General features: G+C 53.3%; 6 protein-coding genes across 6 annotated transcripts; 3 read left to right on the top strand and 3 right to left on the bottom strand.

Moving 5' to 3' along the window:
• Positions 1–438: 438 nt before the first annotated feature.
• argEF (bifunctional acetylglutamate kinase/N-acetyl-gamma-glutamyl-phosphate reductase) lies at positions 439–3,245 on the top strand (the record flags this gene model as incomplete). The annotated part of the gene is made up of 3 exons (XM_056657887.1): positions 439–2,835; positions 2,890–3,130; positions 3,190–3,245. The coding sequence occupies 3 exons, from the start codon at positions 439–441 to the stop codon at positions 3,243–3,245; spliced, it is 2,694 nt and encodes an 897-aa protein (XP_056510687.1).
• Positions 3,246–5,010: 1,765 nt separating this feature from the next.
• NUU61_007363 (Rad21/Rec8 N terminal domain protein) lies at positions 5,011–6,812 on the top strand (the record flags this gene model as incomplete). Its single annotated transcript, XM_056657888.1, has 3 exons — positions 5,011–5,084; positions 5,161–5,620; positions 5,679–6,812. The coding sequence occupies 3 exons, from the start codon at positions 5,011–5,013 to the stop codon at positions 6,810–6,812; spliced, it is 1,668 nt and encodes a 555-aa protein (XP_056510688.1).
• A 1,331-nt stretch (positions 6,813–8,143) lies between these two features.
• Positions 8,144–9,644, top strand: NUU61_007364 (DUF3237 domain-containing protein; the record flags this gene model as incomplete). Its single annotated transcript, XM_056657889.1, has 4 exons — positions 8,144–8,212; positions 8,314–9,198; positions 9,260–9,554; positions 9,616–9,644. 4 exons carry the CDS (start codon positions 8,144–8,146, stop codon positions 9,642–9,644), a joined length of 1,278 nt encoding a protein of 425 aa, XP_056510689.1.
• Positions 9,645–11,301: 1,657 nt separating this feature from the next.
• On the bottom strand, positions 11,302–13,382 carry NUU61_007365 (methylisocitrate lyase ICL2; the record flags this gene model as incomplete). Its single annotated transcript, XM_056657890.1, has 6 exons — positions 11,302–11,309; positions 11,374–11,627; positions 11,684–12,107; positions 12,170–12,582; positions 12,640–12,928; positions 12,989–13,382. The coding sequence occupies 6 exons, from the start codon at positions 13,380–13,382 to the stop codon at positions 11,302–11,304; spliced, it is 1,782 nt and encodes a 593-aa protein (XP_056510690.1).
• Positions 13,383–13,653: 271 nt separating this feature from the next.
• On the bottom strand, positions 13,654–13,860 carry NUU61_007366 (uncharacterized protein; the record flags this gene model as incomplete). Its single annotated transcript, XM_056657891.1, has 1 exon — positions 13,654–13,860. One exon carries the CDS (start codon positions 13,858–13,860, stop codon positions 13,654–13,656), a length of 207 nt encoding a protein of 68 aa, XP_056510691.1.
• A 151-nt stretch (positions 13,861–14,011) lies between these two features.
• NUU61_007367 (uncharacterized protein) lies at positions 14,012–14,329 on the bottom strand (the record flags this gene model as incomplete). The annotated part of the gene is made up of 1 exon (XM_056657892.1): positions 14,012–14,329. The coding sequence occupies one exon, from the start codon at positions 14,327–14,329 to the stop codon at positions 14,012–14,014; it is 318 nt and encodes a 105-aa protein (XP_056510692.1).
• Positions 14,330–14,395: the final 66 nt, after the last annotated feature.

A 14,395-nucleotide genomic window follows, 5' to 3' on the forward strand; every position in this document is an offset into this window, starting at 1 on the left:
ATGTAAATATTGATATATTGTTTTCCTTAAAAGCAGAGAAGATTTGAAATGCATTTGGCTCGATCAACTGGAGGTCAATCTTTGATGTGGAATCACATCCCAATGTCGATCAAGTACACATCCATGGATACTTCCAGCTCTTGATCAATGCTGCGAATAATTGCTTCCCAGATGAAGTGAGGATCAAGTGGATAATAATTCACATCGCAAAGCTGTCTCCAGGCGGTGATTCGTGCAGCATTTCGCTCAACCAAAGTTAACGTGAGAGAAGAAAAAATATGGCGCCAAGACTCCACCGCCCTTCCTCTGACTTTATCGCTCCGAGGGCCGGACAATCACTAAAATCCCTCTTGACCGTCACCTTCCCTCAATCTCTCTATCTGCATTTATCTTGGGGCCTCCGCCTCCTTCAGATTGCGAGACCATTGAAGCTGCCGCATGTTGGTTGCCACAATGCTGTCCCTTCGCACCGCTGTGCGGAGAGCTTCCAGCAAGCCCCTCCGATCGTTCTCCGCACCGCTCACCCTGCGAGCCGGCCTGCCCGCTCGTACGAAGGTGTCGACCTCGTTCCAGAGCCGACCCTATTCCCGCGCCACCGAGCCTCATCTGGCCTCCACCCGCAGCACGGTCGTCCAGTTGCTGAGCAACATCGGCTCGAAGCGAGAGGTGCAGCAGTACCTGTCCCACTTTACCTCCGTGTCTTCCCAGCAGTTCGCTGTCATTAAGGTTGGCGGTGCTATCATTACCGAGCACCTTCAGACCCTCTCCTCCGCTCTCGCGTTCCTCAACCATGTCGGTCTGTACCCCATCGTCGTCCATGGCGCCGGACCCCAACTCAACCGCATGTTGGAGGAGGCCGGTGTGGAGCCCGAGTTCGAGGATGGAATCCGCGTGACGGATGGTAAGACTCTGTCGCTTGCGAGGAAGCTCTTCCTCGAGGAGAACATGAAGCTGGTGGAAGAACTTGAGCGGATGGGCGTGCGTGCCCGCCCGATCACGGCCGGTGTGTTCTCGGCCGACTACCTCGACAAGCCCAAGTACAACCTAGTCGGCAAGATCAACGGCGTGGAAAGGAAGCCCATTGAATCGGCCATTGCGGCGGGCTGTCTGCCCATCCTGACTTCCATGGCTGAGACCCAGGACGGCCAAGTCCTCAACGTCAATGCGGACGTGGCTGCTGGTGAGCTGGCCCGTGCTCTGCAGCCGCTGAAGATCGTTTACCTGGCTGAGAAGGGTGGTCTCTTCAATGGTGATACCGGCGAGAAGATCTCTGCTATCAACCTCGACGAGGAATACGACCACTTGATGAGTCAGTGGTGGGTGCGCCACGGCACTCGCTTGAAGATCAAGGAGTTGAAGGAGCTCCTCAGCGATCTGCCCCGTTCATCCAGTGTAGCCATCATTCACCCTGCCGACCTGCAGAAGGAGCTTTTCACCGATTCTGGTGCTGGTACTCTGATTCGCCGCGGTAACAAGATTCACGTGAAGTCCTCCCTGTCGGAGTTCCAGGACCTGCAGGCCCTGAAGGATGTGCTGGTCCGGGACCGCGAGGGTCTAGATGCTCGTGCGGTGGTCGATCGCTATGTCGAAGGCCTGAAGGAGCACGACTTCAAGATCTACTACGATGAGCCTATGGAGGCCCTGGCTGTTGTGCTGCCCCCGCAACAGGGCTCTCTGATGGCCCACTTGGCGACTTTCACCATCACTAAGGCGGGCTGGCTCACCAACGTCGCCGACAACGTGTTTGCCAGCTTTAAGAAGGATTTCCCCAAGCTGGCGTGGACCGTGAAGGAGGACGATGAGAACCTGACGTGGTTCTTCGACAAGGCTGATGGCAGCTTGAGCCACGATGGTCACGTTCTGTTCTGGTATGGCGTGGAGAATGGCGACGAAGTCAAGCAGCTGGTTCAGGAGTTCACCAGGCACGGTCGGCAAATGTTCGGTGACATCAATCTCGAGTCGCGCCTCCACCGTGCTGCCCAAGCCGCCTCGCATGTCTCGAAGGGCTTTGGCGCGAGCGCTGCCTCGGCTGAGCAGAGGCGTGCGTTTTCCTCGACGACCAATGCTCTGCGCACCGCCAGGGCCAAGCGTCCCGCGGTCGCTGTCAACTCATTCCGGACGTACGCGACCACCAACCCCAACCCCCCTCTCGGTGAGAAGAACGCCTCCAACGCCCAGCCTGCCAAGGTGGCCCTTATTGGTGCCCGTGGTTACACTGGACAGGCCCTGATCAATCTGCTGAATGCCCACCCCAACATGGATCTCCGCCACGTTTCGTCGCGTGAGCTGGCGGGCAAGAAGCTCCAGGGCTACAACAAGCGGGAGATCATCTACGAGAACCTGAGCCCGGATGACGTCCGCAAGATGTCCACCAACGGTGACATCGATTGCTGGGTTATGGCCCTGCCGAACGGCATCTGCAAGCCTTTCGTCGATGCCGTCGACGAGGGTTCGGACAAGGGGAATGTGATTGTGGACTTGAGTGCCGACTACCGCTTCGACCCTAACTGGACATACGGTCTCCCGGAGTTGGTCAACCGATCCACGATTGCCCAGGCCAAGCGCATTTCGAACCCCGGCTGCTATGCCACCGCAGCCCAGCTCGGCATTTCGCCTCTCGTCCCTTTCCTCGGTGGTCAGCCTACCGCCTTCGGTGTCTCCGGATACTCGGGCGCCGGTACCAAGCCGAGCCCCAAGAACGACGTGCAATTCCTCACCAACAACCTCATCCCTTACAGTCTGACCAGCCACATCCACGAGCGGGAGATTAGCGCGCAGCTGGACACCAGCGTTGCGTTCATCCCTCACGTGGCTGTCTGGTTTCAGGGCATCCACGTAAGTTGGCTTGGAACTCGAGCTTATTTTGATGGCTACTAACGATTGCCACAGCACACCATCAGCATCCCGCTGAAGGAGGAGATGACCTCCCGCGACATCCGTAACATCTACCAGGACCGCTATGCCGGCGAGAAGCTCGTCAAGATCGTGGGCGAGGCCCCTCTTGTCAAGGACATTGCCGGCCGCCACGGCGTGGACATCGGTGGATTTGCTGTCGACTCTACCGGCAAGCGGGTCGTTGTCTGTGCCACCATCGACAACCTGCTGAAGGGTGCCGCCACTCAGTGCCTGCGTAAGTGTTGATTTTTGTTTATGTAGTTGATCCTCCCGTTAATCGTTTGGTTTTTACAGAGAACATGAACCTGGCGCTGGGCTACTCGGAGTATGAGGGTATTCCATTGGAGTAAAGGGTTCTTTTCTCGACCAGTTCCCACCGGTCCTTGGGAAGAGGTGGCTTTCTGACGAGAAGTGTTGGTGTGCATTATTCTCGCATGTCTTCTGTCTCATACCCCGCGTGCATCTTATAGGTCGCTATGGGTTGGAGATTCGTGTATGGATGTTGTTTTTTTTCCCCCTTATTTATTATCTGATCTGTTTCATAGTTGACCTTGTTTCGGTCGTATCCTTTTTTTTTCATTTTCTTTCTGTGGATTTCCTGCCCGTGTGAAAAGAGAGGGTATGGTTTTCTTGACGCTGGTGTCTGGTTTCTTCTTCCCCCCTTCCCCCTTCTAGAGCTCCATTCGCCTTTCACACCCTGTGGATTGTCATGTTCAACAACTGCGTCATTTGAAGAGTTAGTGCGAGGTGAAAAGAAAAAGAGCAGGTGTCTTCATTAGAGCCTTTTCCTCATTTGCATGCTGGATACTCATCACTTGATCTTGACCGAGTTCTTTTGGGCCGGTTTCGCTCTTGCTATCCATATATCTTCGGTAGCAAAACATCTATGGACGGATGGCCCAAGTAGTCTCGCCAGCCTCTTAATACTCATCCTAGGGACCTAGGTAAATCGCTAGAGGGGCCTAGTCTCTCTGTAAGTGAAAGAGACAGGGCTGAGTGGAAAAGTAAGAGATGTATACATTGTTGACTGGCGAGGCCGTCTGGGAAGAGAATGCCTGATGCTCTCTGCCCGTCCCCCTTGCCATCATCTCTTCTCTCACGCAGCCTTCCACCCACCTGTCTTTTTCATCCGTCAATCCCTCTTTCTCAACATTAGTTGTCATCATTCCAGCCATTCCTCCTCCCGATGTCCTCTCATCAGTTGAAGTGTGCTTGATGGCCCTCTGCTCACCGGCTCACCAGGATCACTTGAATGCTTGTATGCCCTCAGTTCTCTGGCGACAAGGTGGTTCTTGACCTCAAGCCTGTGCTGAAGTGAGAGCAGAGCACTCTGCCACTTCAATTTTTCTCCCCCCCCCCCCCGGGCTAGCCCCTCTGCCTCCCGATAAGATTTATTCCACTGAGTCCTCGTGCTTCGCTTTTACGTCAAAGCCGTGTCTGCCCCATCGCATGAGTGTCCATCACGATCAGATTCAATACCACTTTCTCGCCGAAACGTGTTTGTCGAAGACGCGCAGAGACCTGCATCGGTACTGGAGAAGGCGAAAAGGATACTGAGACGCGTGCGGACAGCCTAGAGGGTGAATCTCAAGCCACGACGCGAACATGTTCTATAGTCACGAAAGTAAGTTCTTTTCTTGTGGGCCCTTCTGCGCATTGCAAGTTTAGTCCAGAACCCGAGGCTGATGAGTGGATTCTTTTTTCTTTCATTTCTAGTCCTGACGTCGCCGGAGCACGGTGTCGCGACGATCTGGTACGCAGAACCAACACCCCACTTCTATCTGCCACGCACAGCCATGGCAGAATGACATTCACGAGGCACGCTGACCATACTTGGAATATATGCAGGCTCGTTGCCACGCTGGGGTCCAGATCGATTACGAGACGTCTGAACCGAAAGACCATCCTCGGTGTCGACGTGCCCCATGCATGCAGAGTCATCGTCAACCCTGAGGCGCCTATGGCTTTGCGGCTCCAGGGGAGTTTGCTGTAACGTATCTCCCAATTCTTGGCTGTAATTCTGCTCTGCTGACTGGCCCGGTCGCTTGCGTTAGATACGGGGTCTCGAGGGTGTATAACCAACAGTGCGGATATACCTTGCTCGATGTGCAGGCAATGCATGACAAGATGCTCGCGATGTTGAAAGTGATGCCGGGGGGTGGCCTCGATCCCACAGCTGGGAAGATCAAGTGAGTTGACTCGGCGAGCGTTGTTGGCGATGCCTGCAAGGATGCCGTTTTTGTAAATCTGCTCACCGTATCCCAGGCCGAATCAGCTCATTTTACCTTACGACCCGGCTTTTTCACCAGAGACATGCCTTCCCGGCCTGCAAATCAATCTGTCCATGTTTGATACCTCGACGGAAGACACTTCAAACAAGCAATCTGGTTTGTGGTCCGAGTCACCGGGTATCAGCAACTCCGGCACTTCTCAAATCGGAAGTATTCAGCTTGAACTTCCACCAGACGATATTCTTCACGATGTTGATAAGATAAATCTCGACAGTGATGTCGATGGTTCGGTTCAGAAGCGCGGGATCTTCGGCGCTATGTTGAAAGGCGATCTCGGAAATGAAGAAGGTATTCTTCTTCAGCCAGATTTCGAATTCGATGAGCATGGTAATATCGTTGAACTCGGGGGGAGCAGACAGTCACCAAGCAAAAACAGAAGATCCATTAGTGAAGACCCTCTCGCAGGGGCCACAACGGCTGCCAGAGAAGAACAGGTGAGACTGCGATGATTGATTTGACCCTTATCCTTGGGGAAGCTGACAATGTTGACAGCGTTCAAAGATGATGCAGATTGACGAGAACATGGAACTTGCTGGCGGGGACGACTTTATGACACTTGATACTCACTCCAAGGAACTTGAAAATCTCATGCAGCCAGAAGAGCCAGACGAACATGCAGATATTGATCATTCCGAAGAAATGCGGCATCGACACGCCAGGGGCCCTGCCAAAGTAGTCATTACTGACAATGACACTATGCTTCCCAAAACCAAGCTGGCTGAATGGAACGAAAGCTATCTTGCCATTATGGCTCAAGCGCTGAAACAGAAACAGCAGAACAAAGGACCAACCCTGGCAAAGAGAAATGCTGCTTTCTGGGTCTATGGCCAAGGAATCGGCTCCGTTGGGGTCGGATTAGGCGTGCAACGTGATGTACACCCGCTCACACGCTACTCGGGTGAGGAGCTGTATAATGCAGTCTTCGCGGAGACTCGACCCAGTGGACGAAAGCGCACCCACAGCCCCGAGGCCACACCAGACGGACGCCGGATGCGCGCTAAAGATGAACAGGCAGAGCATATTGGCCGCGGGAACAGTGGTCGTCCTGACCTGGACGTGGAGATCGGTCGCCAGGCCCCGTCGAGTGTCTATGACGATCACCCTTCGCAGATGCCATGGAATATCAGCGCTTCCATCCTGAGCTCCCGCCAGAGAAATCGATTCGGCAGTGTGAGCGAGATATCTTCGCGCGGGCGAGGCGACTCTGCTGGGCCGCTGGCTACTCGACCGCGAAACCGTCTCACGAGTGCAAGTCCTCTTGCCCGGCACGGATATCTAGACGGACGTGAAAGACTCAGCAGTCTCTCGATTCCGGGAAATATCGGAGACGAGCTGGAAGATCTGGAACACCTCGATCTGACCCAGTATCTTGAGAATGAGCTGGCGACGGATCGCGAAACCTTGAGCACCCTGTCATCGCGACGGGCGCTCGAACGAGCCACCTCGACTCTCGACCAGGAGAGTTTAAACTTCCTCGAATTCTTCAAGTCCAAGACCCGGGCCCCTTCTGTGACCAGCCGAGCGAATACTCCCGAATGCACCCCGGGAACCCCCATCAAATCACGTTCTCGACTCTTCTTCCCCCCGAGAAGACGACGCGCACGATCGCCACCCAGGGACTCATGAATGTGCTGACGCTGGCCACGAAGGGGGTCATGACTGTTTACCAGGAGCCGTACCAGGATGAGAGCATCGAGGGCTGGGGAGTCTGCTGTTCTTACGGTGAGATTTTCCTGCAACTGGCTGGTATGTGATGGCGCGAAGAGTGGCGCGCTCGCTCGAGACCACTGATACCCACGAGGAATGACAAGGCCGGCAATGGTTGATCGAAGGCAAGAACGCGTTACTATTTGATTTTTATTCTTTTCTTTTCGGACATGCAGAAAACATGGCGGGTGGGTGACTACTTTCTTTTTTTTATGGTTCTGATGCTGTTTCTTTCCAATGCGAATTCCGAGCCTCGAGACTGCGACCGTGACGGAGGCAGAAGACAGCGCGGGCCTGGAAAAGTGACAGTCGGATCGTGAAGCAGACACCGAAAAACAGCAAAACGATCTTGTTTACACATCCCCGGGTTCTATCGCATACTGTTCGCAATCTTACCAGGAACCCGTAAGTCGTAGTTGACAGTATCGTCGACAGTATCGCGTATGGGATACGGTGTCCATCCATGACCACAAAACCAGTAATAGTAACAATACTTGGAAGTATATGAACTTGGAAATGCCGATAGATGTTGATATCTTACCCGAATCCCCTCATTACTTATCCTCTTCTCTTGCTGCATCTTTTCCAAGGGTTCTTCAGGCATTGGCGGCGACGTGTCTTTCCCCTCCAACAGCCAACAGCCAACACCCGACTCGTGCTGGGCTGTGCAGGAACTGGCTCAGCCCGGTGCCCCGAACACACGGGATGGCACTCTAAATGCCCCTGGGGGGTTCTGAGTTATGGCTGGTCTCCGTCTGGTATTTCCGAGTCACCCGATGAGACACACTTGACTCGGAGTCTTGTTAGGCAGCCAATTTCGCGCCTTGTCAGCAGCATTGGCCCAGGGGTTGAGTTCGGGCGCGACAGGCGACATTCAAAGGGAGGATATTAAAGAGGGTAGAGAGATAGAACAATGATTATGATGATAGTAATTATCATAATAATAATAATAATATTATTATTATTGAATAGTAAAATAAATCATTAATGGTAAAATCGTAGAATCATGAAGTGTAAGAGTAAGCAAAATCACGTATGCTCCAGATTACGCAGCGCGCGTTACTCCGCGCCACTCGTATTTTCGTCTTGGTCTTTCGATTTCTTTTCTTTCCTCCTCTCCCTCCCCCCCCTAAAACCCCCCCCGCGTACTCAGTTCCCCCCTCCTCTCTTTTCTTTTTCCCCCCATTTCATCCGGTCTTTCTTTCGCGGTGTCGTCTTTCCCGGTTTTTGAGCTCCCTGGCTCTCCCACCATGGGTCGCACCGTGGACCAGGAGGTGCACGCGGCGTTCGTCGAGTTTCGTGCCAAGGAAGATGACAAGGTGCGTGACTGCGTATTTCGTAATATTTCCAAAACCCACACAAACAACGTTGTCACTAACGTACAAAAACCCCGTTTTGGGATTTCGCGTGGTCTTTCTAGTGTCTCTCCGTCCAGTGTATCTACTGCCAGCAGATCCGCGCAAAGAATACCTCGCGCCAGAAGCAACACCTGCTCGAATGTCCCGGTCTACGGGGTCATCCGAACGCGCCGCAACCCACCCAGCCCACTCAGCACACCCCAAACGGCATCGCGACCAATGGATACCCCGGCACCCCGAATGGTCCGACGGCCGCCGCAGCTGGTCCTGCGGGCCCGATCCCGACCCCGACCAGCGCCATGATGGCTAACGGTGTCGGCGTCAACGCTGTGAATGGTGTTAACCCCCATGCTACCCCCATGCAGACTCCGCTGCAAACACTGCAGAACCGCGCCGCCATGCCCACCCCTGGTCCCCCGACGGCGCCCCCGGGCTCTGCGACGGGCTCACAGCCCTCGCGCCCGACACCCAAGCCCAAGCCCAAGGTGTCGACGTCGAGTCTGCCCGCGCCGCCGCTGGACGACGTGCACGCGGCCTTTGTGGAATTCCGCGCCAAGGAGGAAGACAAGGTACGCTCCTTCCCTATCCCATCTGGAACCATCCCCCATCCTGACTCCCCGGAACAGTGTCTGTCCGTGCAATGCATCTACTGCCAGCAAGTCCGCGCCAAAAATACTAGCCGCCAGCGCCAGCACCTGTTGGAATGTCCCACCTATCTCAGTGTAATGAAGGATTCAATCCCCGCCAATAACCTGCTGCACACTTTCCCCGAGGGTGACGTGGCGCGATCGCTGCAGATCCCAGCGCCCACGCTGGAGCTAGACTTCCGCATGAGTATCAAACTGAATCCCAAGGTGGCTGTCGGCCAAAGTATCTGGGGCCAAAGAGATTGGGTTTCGTTTGTGGGCGGCCAGTGGGCTGGCCGATGGGGCAAGGGTATTGTTCTGGTAAGATGGAAATTTGCTGTAGTTCTGGCTGTGTTTCATGTCTAACACATTCATCCAACAGCCTGGCGGCCAAGATACCCAGATTATCACCAAAGACGCAACCACCAATCTTCGTGCTAGCTACATGCTCCAGACCGCAGATGAGCCGCCGGCCTTCATCATTGTTCGAACAGAAGGCTGGTTGACGGGCGCCAAGGACATCCTGGAGAAGGTCAATGACGCCAACATGGCCGACAGCGTCAACCCCGGCAGCTACAAGTACCGCGTCAACCTGTCCATGGAGACCGGCGATGAACGGTATACGTTCTTGAACACCCTGATGTGGGTTGGCAGCGGCTGCCGAAGAGGCCACGAGGGTAAGTCGATGCCTTTTTTTGGGGATTGGGTCCAGAGTTTTTTTGCTAATATATCGCGCAGTTATCTTCGACTCGTTCCGAATCAACTAGATCAACGTGGATGATAACCAACTGCGTCTTTTCATTTTCTGTTATTGAGCGAGCTCCTTTCTGGTTTTTACTCTTGTTGACGGATGGGAAAATGGTGTTTCTTTATAACTCGTGCTTTGATTTGTGGCTGCGCGGTGCAGTCTTTACGATTGCTCGTTCTTTTTACTCTGTTCTTGTGTTGACCTAGGTGCTGTTTCTGTGTTTTCTGTGTGGATGATGGGATTTTTTCGATAGCAGGGTTCGGACTCGGCTGTTTTCTCTTTGATTTTCTCTTTCTCTTTCCTTTTCTCTTCTGATGTATCTCTTTCAATGACCCGGTTCGATATGGTCTAAAGTGTACGGTATCGTTTGTGATTACTTCTTCCTGTCCAGCTGCTACGCAACCAGAGTGTTTGAATGCTTCGTTTAATCTTTCTACGTTGAGGGAATGCTATCATAGGTTTCTTTTTTATTTGGTTGATTTGGTTTATTTTTCTTTGGCTGCAGTAGTTCACGATTGAAATTTCAGTTTATTTCAGTTTCAGTATGGTTGACAACAAGTGTATCCCTCAGTATGTGAGTATGTGGAGATCAAGGTATGTATATACCGGAACTTGCTGTTTATGTATGTACCCCAGGTTTCTCTGTATGTAGCCGTATCCACCTTGTCGCGTCGATCATTGTGGCGTTTGATACCTTGGTGTATACATCGATGTGGGGTATATGTATGGAGAACCCCGAGAAACAGATCGATCGATCTATTTGCGTATATATAGACAAAAAAAAGAAGCTTGGGATATTTTAGATTGGGGCCAAGATGCTGCAATCCTGTGGGCAATCCTGTAGGGCAAACAAGAAGCTTATCCATAGACCTTGTTGAAATGGGTAGTGTGCAGTGTGCTAATGGGAGGAATTCAATATATATACTTCAACAAAAGATGGGAACTTTACCTAGGTAGATCGTCGCAGATCAGATAAATATACATTAGGTGTATGTACAGGTATACATATCTGGGGTAATTAGATTATACCAGTGGACATACAGTACAAAGACACGTGTTATGTATACACAAAAACCTGCTTATTGTTCCAAGGTTGTAACTACATGCTGTATAACTGTAATATGGAAAGGCCCTTGATTGGCGCACTTCGATACATTACTATATTCCGGAGCGGAAGATAATATATTCCGAGTAAGAAGGCTGATCAATGGACTGAGTCTCCCTCCCTCCCTCTTCTCTCTATTCACTCGTGGATTTAGACTTGATCAGCTAGTGGACACTCCGTAATTTCTCTTCGTGCTACTCATTCTCTCTAGCTTCTCGATTTTGGCACTGGGCGCACCGAAGGCTGATCTCTTCACCTTTCCTCCGATCTTCGGTACTTACTGTATCAGTCTAGATGAATGTGGGCCTCTCTGTATAGTCAGACAATAGCGGCCATATATGTAACCTCGACTAAAACTGCCTGCAGGATTTTGACTGATCCTACTGTCTTCAGAGACTGTATAGTTGGATAGCTACGCACAGCCAATGGAAGTAGAATGTACTCGACATTCGATCTAGCATCTCTCTAGGAATACATGAACGCGACAGCATAGAAAAAAAAAAGACAGAGAGAAGAGAAGAAAAAGCGTATAATCATGATGTTTTCCAGTCAGTGCTGGTTGGTATAGGTTTCAAAAGCCTAAAATTCCCATGTTAGCAACTGGTTCCCTTTATTCCAAGGTCGAGCAGCATCCGAAACTCACCCTTCTCGGTATTGCCTTCACCCATGCTTTTGCTGCTGCTGCTTCCACTCTGGATCGCTCCCAAAATACCGTCCATGTAGGGGGCACCACTCCACTTCTGGTGCGTGAGGACATCGACACCTAAGTCCTTCTCGCGCGATTGAATCAGGCGCACGTACGCCAGCATGCCCTCGTCCTTGAAAGCGCGGGACAGTTCAGTTGTGATCGTGGCGTTGGTGTGGAGGCCGGCGAGAGAGATCAATTGCAGGACAAATCTGCGAGGGCACATTAGTTCATACATTTCCGAAGAATGAAATAACAGTAGACTTACCCATGCTTGGCCAGATCCCAGATGAAAGACTTCAGAGATGCTTCATCGAATCCTTGTCCCATCCAGTTGAAGGACGGACTGAGGTTGTAAACGAGCTTCTTGCCCGGGAATGCTGCGCGCACTTCACCCGCCAGTTTCCCTGCTTGTTCGACGTTGGGATCACCAGTTTCGACCCACAGGAGATCTGCGTAGGGTGCAAACTCCCGTGCACGCTTGGTGGCGGCCGGGAATCCTGCGCGGTAGTGGTAGAATCCTTCACGGGTGCGTGGGCTGTCGCAGGACCAGACAACGGGCGATTTGGTGTAGTCGTTGGCCAGGGCGCGGCGACGAGAGATGGAAAGGTCGGGGTTCTGCTGTGCCTGGGTCTTGTAGGCATTGCGTGCGGACTGGGAGGCACCCTCAGCTTCGAGGTGGGCGTCAACAGCTACATAAGATCAGCACGAAAGATCAGATCAAAAGATGATGGATGCCGGTGTTGCAACGAACCTTCGTCAAAGGTGACCAGCTTGTGGTTCTTGACCCAGTCGAGTTCGAAAGCGTCGATCTCGGTCGGCGAGGCACCCTCTCGCTCCATTGCCTGCAAGGTCTCGGCCAGGGGCTCGACTTCCTCCGTAATACCGAGGATGAATTCGTGGTCGCGTACGTCAATGGCGCTGCTGATCAATCGGCCGCTCTCGGAGTCGGTGCGCGCAATAACAAGATTTTCGCATCCCATTATGTCCCATTGGAAACGTGCAGCGACAAGTCGGTTGATGTGCTCGCCCATTGGGACAAGCACCTTGCCTGCCAGATGACCACATTTCTTGCCGCCGTGGAGTTGGTCTTCGAAGTGAACTGCCGCGGCGCCGTTTTCTGCAAACAGCTTGGCCAGCTTGAGAACGGCTGTCAGGCCGCCATGTCTGTTGAACACAAGAAATGAGCTTTGTTCTCTTCAAAATATTCTCATCAAGACATACCCGGTATCGCCGTCGGCAACGATGGGTCGCATGTAGTCAGTATAAGGAGTAGATTTTCGTTGTTCGGCCGTCAACTTGCGTCGTGCATCCCACTGTTTCCGGTCGTGCATTTGCTGCGCTTTAAACAGGCGTTGGACCTGGTTCGGGACGGTGTTGTAGGGGTAGTCGCCAAAATCGGGCGAGACTTCATTCGTGGTCGTCAGCAGCGACGAGCATGCCCAGCCTGAAATGTACAGGACTTCTTGGTTGGGGGCCTGCTGGGTCATTTGGACAGGGTCAATGGCGCCCACTGTATGCTCGGTGTCAGTCATGACCCATGTCCCAAAATGTTTTTCTCTCGAAGACTTACTCGTATGAACTGGCTGACCGGCCGTCGCTCGTTCATTGAGGAGATTGAACAACTTCCGTGCCATCAAAGAGCTGGGGTATGTCTGTTGCAGGGAGCCGCGCTTGCTCACGACGTCGGCCGCCAAGTACGGTCGTTTGATGCCTTCGAACCGGGGCGAATTCCACCATGCTTCCACATCGCGGATCTGTTGGTCGTAGAGTGCGTCCTCGGTTGCGCCAGCTTTCTCTGAAGTCGACAACAGCTGGTATGCGTCGGCCGGCAACGCCGTTGAGACTGGTCGGACCGGCGGAGATGACATCCGAGGGTAACCGCATGTGAAGGTGCGAAGCGCTGGGCGGGCGACAGCTGGAGCGCGGGCGAATCGAGGGAGGCGACGCGGTATCGAACGAAACATCGTGGGTGTGAATTCGAAATCAGGCTCAGGTAGAAGAGAGAAGGAGAGCCGGAGTGTCTCGAAGGAAGAGGAAAAGAGGGTTGTTTGTCTCAACCTCGGGCCGCGCATTCTGGGGTTCCCCACATCTCCGATTGTCGGTGCATCCACCCACAGAGCACATACACATCAACCACCACCACTGAAACAGACACAAACACACCCACACAGTTGAAAACCCTCCCGAACCACCACCTCCAACAACAACCTCACCCAGCCACTCCACCCGGCCCTCCTACAGGTCCTCCTCAGCCATCCACTCCATGGGGCTAGGGAGGGGCGTGATATCCGTGGGCAGGATATCCGGAGATACCGTCGGACTCGACATGGGCGAAATGTCCATGGAGTCGCTGCAGCCTAAGACAGGCAGCGAGCCAGCACCCTGGATAGCACCCTTGGCGCGGCCGAGATGACCTTGCTGAGTGCTGAGAATCCCAGCCATTCCCTGTTAACACTCAGGGGAGACGGAAACATCACGGCAGCCGCCAGCGGCTGTTGCCGGATGATGTCAACAAGGGAATGGTGGTACATTCCCAGAGGCACTGGTTGCCTATAAGTTAGTGACTTTGTTCTCAGAGTCCCAGAGAATGAAATCAAAGGCAGATCAACTCATCATCCGTAGTGCCGACCGGGTGGAGGCCCAGCCACAGGAACTCCGACGCCAGGACAATGCGCAGGATCCAGGCGTCAGGCATCCCGGGGTTCACCACGAAGACGAGGTGGCCCAGGAGCCCGTTAATGTCCCAGGCGATTGGGACGATGACGGGTGAGGCGCCGGGAACCAGTCCCAGCACCTCGTTGAACAAGCCGTCAGGGCCCCATTGGCTGAGAGATCCCTGGGCGTAGTAGGCATTGGCGAGGGCGAGGATGTCGCCCGAAGCGAAGGTGCGGACAGTCGAAAAGGACTCCATGGTTGATGGCTCCATGGCAGCGTGGAAGAGTTTGTTAAGGTCAAGTTTGAGAACCTAGGAAAGGAA

Source organism: Penicillium alfredii (assembly GCF_028826965.1).
Source record: "Penicillium alfredii strain IBT 34128 chromosome Unknown utg000009l_segment0_segment0, whole genome shotgun sequence".
In the NCBI taxonomy this organism is placed as follows: domain Eukaryota; kingdom Fungi; phylum Ascomycota; class Eurotiomycetes; order Eurotiales; family Aspergillaceae; genus Penicillium; species Penicillium alfredii.